We start from the raw sequence: 8,438 nt of genomic DNA, 5'->3' as shown, positions 1-8,438 counted from the left end.
ATCTTATTTACAAAAAAAGTTCTTAGGTTCAAAAAAACATTCAGTGAATCGAAAAAGTGAGGTCGGTAATATAGGTATTTAGCTGTGTCACATGCCCTTAATGGCAACGAAATTCATACTGACAAATATCGATTTCAGGAGGCATTGAGTCCTAAATTCTGTCAATTATAAAGCGCCTATCCGCCAAAATGATTTTTTCGACTGCTGCGACTGCGTCATCTGTAATAGCGGTTTTTGGCCTACCTGCACGCTGCTCATCATGAACTTCTTCGCGTGCCTCGAAAAAATATGTACGCCACCGACGCATTATTTCCACACTCATGCATTTGTGGTAGCTCCATGATTGCCGAGCCGGTACTGATGAAAAAAATTTGTTCGTCAGCTAAGACCGGTTCCGCTCTTATCGGTATATCCAAAGCTAAAACTATTTTCGGTCCCAGATCGCTAGATGGCGCTGGGGCAGAACGGCAGACTAGGGAAACTTACTTTTTGAACACCCCTCGTAATTACCTGCATAAATTTCCTGACATAATTTATAAAAGTATGAAAAAAAAGATTAGGGAGATCGGTGAATATGGTCAATAATGAGTGTAATCGTAAAGTGAATGCAAAATTTAAAAAAATTCTCAACAGAAATTGAACTGATTAACCGATTTTCTTCTGTCTTTTTTTAATCTCCTCGTTGTTGTGTAATGAACATAATGCAGATTCTTTAGAACATGAACTTTTTCCGATCCAAATAAAAAATTTTACCGTAATACTTGGCATCCAAAATACTGCGTGGCAAATTTTTATGTGCAGATTTAAAGGTCGCTTTTTTATTTACAGCACAAAATAAAGGAAAGTCACCTGAAGATATGGATCTTAATTTTTCCGTTGTTAACTATAACCAGGAACCTAACATAGTGAGCAATATTATATTTATTGGATATGATTTTAAAGTCAGCTTATAAAAAATCTTTCTGTTTTTTAAATTATAGGTTCACTACAAAGATGGATGGTCAACCGTCGAAGGTATTACTGGAAAATTCCTTGGTAAATGGTTTCTTCCAAAACAAATGTCACAGGTGGGAACAGACGTGGAAAGAGCTTACTGGATGCGTATAAAAATACTCACTGGAGGTTCATAATCCAATTTTTATACTTAAATTTTTATGTGGAGGGGAAAATATGATTTTAAGTATCCACATCCCCTTTCTTTAAACATCATCTGAATTCGCCTTCAGGGGAATTTAATTAATTAGTATTTATCCGAAGTAAAGTTTTTCTAGCACATGTTAATATTAAGCAACTTTTTACAAATTCTTAGTGGAAATTGTATTTTTATTAATGCAAAATTGCTGAAATTCAAAGTAGAAATGAAAAATTTATACGTTCATTCTTTAGCATTGCATCGTTTTTGAATTTAGAATTTGTCGGTTTTAAAAAAAAATTAAATTATGTTAATTACTTTTAAAATATTTTAATTCATTAATTTAAAAATTAAATTTTAAGGGAAGTTCCCTTTTTGAAAATACAATTATTTCACTAACAAAAAAAATAATGAGCAAAATAGTTTAAATTTTAACGAAAGAGATTAATTAAAAAAAAAAAGTATTTAAAACCGGTTAAAAAATTAATTTTCAATATAAAATAAACCCAAAAGAGTATCTTTTCATTACAAAGTTTATCTTTTATCAAAAAGATTAGTTTTTTAAAAATAAATTAACTGTCAACAAAATGTTTACATTTTAAACTCAAAGATTAATTTTCAACCAAAAAAGAATAGTTAAATTTTCAGTTAAAAAAATCTAAGGCTGAAAAAGGAAACGCACTTTTATAAAAATAGTTAAATTGCAAAGAGATTCTTTGTTAACTGAAATAATGAATATTCAATTTGTTAAATTAAATTTTCAGTTAAAAAATCAAATCTTATCTAAAAAGGAAACGAGTCTTTAACCAAATATTTAAAGTATCAACCAAAGCGATGAATTTTCCACCAAAAAAGTGGATTTGTAACAAATCTTCGATTTAAACAAAGTACTTCACTGAATTCTCAAATTTTAAACTAATTCGAAACTTAAAAATATGAGCTTTTAAACATATTATTAAATTAAAAACTAAAAAGGTAAATTTACAATAAAAAATTTAATAATTTTATTCACAATTTAAATTCTTTCAAATTTTCTTAACTTTGTTTTGAAAATCTTTATTTCTAAGGATAATTCAAAGTTTAAAATTATTTTCAATCCAAAACATTTTTTTTTTAAATCTTCTAAACTTTTTTTCCGAAATTTTATGAAATTGTTTGGAACTCGCAAATATATTTAAAAGATTTTGTTTTAATAGTTTTTTTTTCCTTTTTTAGACCTTCTAAACCTTCTAATATTCAAAACTTATTCCAATTCTTTCGGATATTTTTGTTTAAATAAGCTAAATTAAAAACATTGTCTTAATAAATTTCAAATTCTCTACTATGACAATTTTTGAGATATTTTGTAATATAATCTATTAAAATTAATTTTCGAAATAGAAAATTGTTTTAGTTTTCCCTAGATATTTAATCCATTAACGACCAAAGCTATCTATTTTATAGCATGAGTTTGACCGAAAAATGTATGGGTATAGCAAAACAATAAATAGATCAAAAGTACTGTTCCTTATGTTTTTGGGTGAGCTTCATTCGAATTCGTGGACAAAATTCGAATATTTTGACTTAAAAATTAAATATGGCGGTTTTTGTATACAAAAATAGTGAGAAAGTTTTATTTTTATAATTTTGTTTCAGACATAAAACGCTGAAATATCTTAAAATTTCTTCAACTATTGGTGCAAAAAATACTTAAACATAAACAGAACATTTTTATATGAAAAAATTTCATAGTGTTCTATGGTTAATTTTAAGAAAATTTTAATCTATGGAATTTTTTTTAAAACTTTGAAGTTTTTAAGAAAAACAATGATGATGGAAAAAACAGTTTTTTGGACATTTTTGCATTTTGTCCGCCATTTTTGAAGAAAAAAATATATAACTAATAATTTTCTGTTTATGTTTGGGAATTTTTTGTACCTATGGTTGACGCAATTTTAAGATATTAACGCGTTTTATGTCAAAAAAAAATGATAAAAATCAATAATCAAACATTTTTCACTATTTTTGTATGCAAAAACCGCCATATTAATTTTGAAGTCAAAACATTCGAATTTGACGACGGATTCAAATTTAGCTCACTCAAAAGATAAGGAACAGTACTTTTGATCTATTTATTGTTTTTTATACCCATACATTTCGTGGTCAAACAAATGTTATAAAATTGATAGCTTTGGTCTTTAATGGGTTAAAAAAACCTTTCTTTTTTTCATGAAGTATTAAAAATTTTCTTTAAAAACCTTCGCAAGTTTTAGTTAGTTTTGGATCGTTCAAAAACTTCTGAATATCTGTTAAAATTATCAAATTTGTTCTCAAATTACGTAATATGTCGAAATTGCAAGATTTTGGTTTAAAACGTTTCACACGTGTTTAACAAATTTTAGGAAAAAATGATACATTTTGTTAAATATTTTTAAAAATTCTCTTTTAGAATTCCTTACGAAACCATCATTTAAAATTTTGCCGTGAATCTTATAAGAACATTTTTTTCCTTCAGAAATATTTTTAAAAAATGCTCTCAAAGGCCCTTGGAAGCTGTAAACCACCTTTTAAACGGATTGGTTATAGATGCGGTCACTAAAGAATTAAAGATACCATACAAGGGAGTGTGTTGAGTGGTCGAATCGAGCTTAAGGCCATGTGGTGAGTGGGTCACGTGACCACATTCTCACCCTACCGTCACTTTTTTTATTTCCCAACTTATATTCACATAAAACGTCACATCGAGTTGAAAATTTTGGAAACTAAATAAGAAGCACCAAAAATGGTGGGCCTGGTCCTAAATTCGTATAATTATGAAAAATGTTTTTTGTTGTAAATAATTTTTTTGCTTTTTTTCATAATCATTAAAGTTTAGGACCAGACCCACCTTTCTTAGTGCTTTTTATTTATTATCCGAAATTTTCAACTCGATGTGGCGCTTCGTGTGAAAATAAGTTGGAAAATAAGAAAGGTGGTGGTAAGGTAGGAATCTGGTCACGTGACCCACTCTTCACATGGCCTTAAATATTAATTTAATCGAAATTTTTCATCAGACAGTTTTTATGAAAAATTTTATTCCTCACAACTTTTATTGCACACCTTTTCGCTTGTCTTCAGCGGTTGTGCAAAAAGTAGATGTTTTGAATTTTGCGACCATTTTCACAATACCTCGGCGTCAGTAAATCTCAAATTGGTGGGCTTATGAGGAGGGGGGGGGGTATCTTAAGGGTCTTGTGGTTTTACATGACAAAAATCACTTTTGTGGGTCATTTTAATCGGAAAAAAATCATTTTACTGACCCTTCATATGTTTAAATATTAGTAAATTTATAAATTCGTCCTATTTAAGAGTTTTAGGTAAATAAACTTATTCATCTTTAATATCATTAGTAACTATGTTTTTTCCGCAGAATGTTTAGCAGCTCGGCAGATGAGGGTTCTGAATAATGATGAAATATATCGTGAGTCAATCCGATATGCAAGATGTGTGCGCAAATGGGATGGTCCAATAATTTGGATTAAAGTGGAAACTAATGGTGTAGAAGGTGACTAGAAAAGTAAAACACAATCTAAAATAAATATGAGGGAATCTTTTATAAAGTAGTTTTTTTCGCTATGTTACGTTTCAATAATTTTATTTTCTCAACCCCTGAAAAAAAGGCTTTGAATCGACCGGTAGGGTGCCTTATTAAATAGTATTCTCTCCAAGTTGCCAGTTGACATGCAACTTAGCGCACCTTGATATTTATAAATTAATGATTTTTCCCAACGTTTAATAAATTAATTACTATACGGTTTCTTCTAGGATCAGGTGGAACAAAAGTAGAACCTAAAGCATATGATGTACTGGTACGCCTAGGTGAACCGCACGGACAATGTTATAGAAATCATTTTTACGGGTACTTGTATTAGCCACCGACAGTTGCACACACTTTTGCTTCTACGATGGAAAAATTGTTCAAGTTTTACATCAGGTATATATTTTCTGCTTCAATTATTGAAAAAAGTATTGATCAATTAATAATTTTATTAATTAACTTGCTTACATCTTGATTTGTTCTTTTATTATAATAAAATTATCTTAATTAATATTATTATGTTTCATAATTTATAACCTTATTTATCAAAACTATTTTCTGAAAAAAATAAATCTTGTGAAATATTTATCTTTATTTTATTTTTCCCGCTTTAATTAACATAAAGGCCAGTAAGTGAAAAGTCCTTTTTCAAAGCCCTAATTGAGTGCGGAAGTAAGAATTTTTGAAATAATTAATATAAATATTATTTAATATTACTATAAATCATTTTATGGGAATATTAGGTATGGCAATATAATTCTAGAAATGAAAAAATTTCATTTAAAAGACAAATTTTCTAGTTTCAAAAATATTACATAATTTAATTTGTTTATAGCAGTCGTAATTGTCGTTCATTTGAGCATTTTTATTAGTTATTTATTCTACATAATTGAATGTTGAGATATGGATAATTAATACCTCCAAAAACCGAAAATACAGCAAATGCCGGTAGACTCCATTAATATGTTTATAAAAATTAAATATATTAATAGAATGAACCTTTATCAGAAAAATTTACTGATTGTCTGCGTATCAATAAAAACTCAATAAATAAAGCAAAGTAGATAGCAAAAATATAAAAATTTCTGAACTTTTTGATAGTTTCAATTTCAAACAATCAACGGATTTTTCTTCTTACAAATCGACCTCAAGACACGTTTACGACATTTAATAAGAGTTAGCTCAGAAAATCAATTTTAAAATCGTTTACTTTGAGAAAAATAAAATTTTAATTTACAAAATGCAACCGCCCAGCGGGCATATTCTCGTTGCCCTGTGCGCGCACAACTCACTACGCTCGCAAGTTTGAGCGCACCTAGCGCGCGCGACTGTTGGTTCTCGCGCTTCGCGCTCATTTTATGTATATTCCCACACTTGTGCACACATTTTTCATAAACTAAGAGCGCATCGGCAACAGTAATTTGGTGATAGTGAATTCTCTTTTGTTAAAGCTCTTCGGCTTTAAGGTACACATTCTGATCACGTATCTCGTGCTTCGCTCTCGAATTTGTCTCTTTATTTTTTCAAGTTCTGTTGATTAAAAATATATTATAAAATGTTCTTAAACGAACAAAAATCTGGCATAAAAAGTAAAAAATAAATTATGTTGTAACGTGATCCTGTATTAGAATATATGAGCAATTTGCTGTTTCTTTTTTAAACTATTTCACTTTATGTTCAGTTTTCAATTAGAGTGCGGTAATAATTATTGTTAACAAACATAACTGTTGCAATTTTTGAAAAATAATTTAACTAATATTCTCTTGGAATAATGCCAGAATAATTCTAGTATTTTAAAGTTTTGGAAGTAGCATTATCAGAACTTGTGATTAAAGATATCATAAACATTTTTAATATAAATATGCTACACAGATTATTTATTGCAGGCTTTGCATTCTTTTTTCTGTTACCACTATGTCACTATTCTTATTGCTATTTTAAAAAAATGTGTGCCACTTTCGACGCTTCTCTTGCTCTCTGATTTTAGTTAGGAATATGAATTCCGCGAATCCCGTGAATGTCATGAATTCTGTGGGTTCCTTGAACTTCTTAAAATCCCAAATTTAATTAATTTTGTGAATTGAATGAACTGAGTTAATTCCATGAATTGCAGGAATTTCTTGATTTTTCTTTAATCTATTGCATTCCGTAAATCCTGTGAAATCCATGAATTCTATGAATTTTTTGAATCGTGTGAATTTTATTGATACTATTATTTACATAAATTCCATGAATTCCATAAGTTCCATGAATTACATAAATTCCAAGAATGCTGTGAAGTCCATGAATTTCGTGAGTTCCATGAATTTCCTGAATTCCGTTCTTTTAAACTCTTTGCATTCCTTAAATCCTGTGAAATCCGTGAATTCTATGAATTCTGTGAATCTCGTGAATTCCACGAATTCGTCAATTCCACAGATTCCACAAAGTCTGTCAATTCCATATAGTTCGTGAATTCCAAAATTTTTGTGAATTTCATGAATTCCAGGAACTCTGTGAATTCCATAAATTATATGAATCCCATTAATTATGTGAATTCCATGAATACTTTGAATTCGATGAGTTCTGTGAATTTCGTAAATTCTGTGAATTCCATGAATTCCGTGAACTTCATGAATTCTGTTACTTTCATGAATTCCATGAAATTCATGAAATCCGGTCGCTATATGAACTCTGTGAATTTCTGGAATACCACGAAGTTTTGCCTGGAACATGTAAGGACCAGCCAATGCCAGCATTTGGAAACTGCAACATTATGTATTGTATAGCGTTAGCTTACGTTTTGGAAATAAACTTGCAATGCATGTAATGAAGGTTTCCAATAAAAATTTGGTAACAGTGTAGAATTAAAATGCTGGTCCTTTTTATAATATAACGTTTCTTTCACTAAAATTATATAATTATCTATTATTATTATTCATTTTGTTTATAAATATTTTTATACTCTTTGTATTTGTCAAAAATTTAATAAATGCTCTTTTTACTGATAGGGGTCCAAAAAGTGATCAAAACGTTTAAAAAACAATTATAGTATCTTTCTTTTGCCCATTATTTCTATCAGTAATTAATGAGGGTACATTATAAAAAGAGATTTTAGAGGATGTCAAAGATTAAGAAATATTTCCAACGTTTTTTCAAGCGCAATTTGATATTTATTTCATTTGCTTACAGAGAATTTATTCGTATTAACTAATAGATTCAAAAGGATTTGTAGAATTAAAATTGTTTTACAGAAAAAGTTAAATTTCAAGAATGAAATATTATTGGATAATTAAAAGCATGGTGAAACGATACTATTGATGTTATTTTAAACTAATTAGATCACATAACCTTAAGAAGATATAAATGTTGTTAAACGTGTTGAAAAAATGTAAAAAAATTAAAATTAAAAAAAATCATTCGATAGTGGTAAGAATAATAAACATGCCAGAATTGTATGCAGACTATTACAAATTTTTTCAAGAATTTACATTTTGCTGCCTCAATCTATTCAAAACAAATTTTTCAGAGATCTAACAAGTAGTTTAAGGGAAAGTGCTTACTTTTTATGTTGTCGAATTAGTCCGAAACACCCAGAAATTCTTTGAAACATATAAAATTTGCATAAATTCTTTAAAAGTATTGAAATTATTGGAAAGTTCTTTAAGTTTTTTAATTCTTTAAACAAATTCCTGGGAATACTCTTACATACTCTAGAATTCACAAAATTCTATTAAACTATTAAATTCCTTTAAATTTATAAAATGTAAT

The 8,438-nt window shown here is 28.6% G+C and overlaps 1 protein-coding gene across 1 annotated transcript in view; it reads left to right on the top strand.

Annotated features, from left to right (window-relative positions):
• LOC117170001 overlaps positions 1-5,037 on the top strand; it is a 17,645-nt gene extending 12,608 nt beyond the window's left edge. The window contains exons 5-8 of the mRNA XM_033356515.1: positions 829-905; positions 981-1,122; positions 4,521-4,655; positions 4,916-5,037. Of these exons, the coding sequence (XP_033212406.1) occupies positions 829-905; positions 981-1,122; positions 4,521-4,655; positions 4,916-5,022 (461 nt within the window). The 3' untranslated portion in view covers positions 5,023-5,037. The remainder of the gene's footprint in view (positions 1-828; positions 906-980; positions 1,123-4,520; positions 4,656-4,915) is intronic.
• Positions 5,038-8,438: the final 3,401 nt, after the last annotated feature.

The sequence above is a fragment of the Belonocnema kinseyi genome, chromosome 3, assembly GCF_010883055.1.
Source record: "Belonocnema kinseyi isolate 2016_QV_RU_SX_M_011 chromosome 3, B_treatae_v1, whole genome shotgun sequence".
Taxonomy (NCBI): Eukaryota; Metazoa; Arthropoda; class Insecta; order Hymenoptera; family Cynipidae; genus Belonocnema; species Belonocnema kinseyi.
This window is presented reverse-complemented; position numbering and strand designations above follow the sequence as displayed.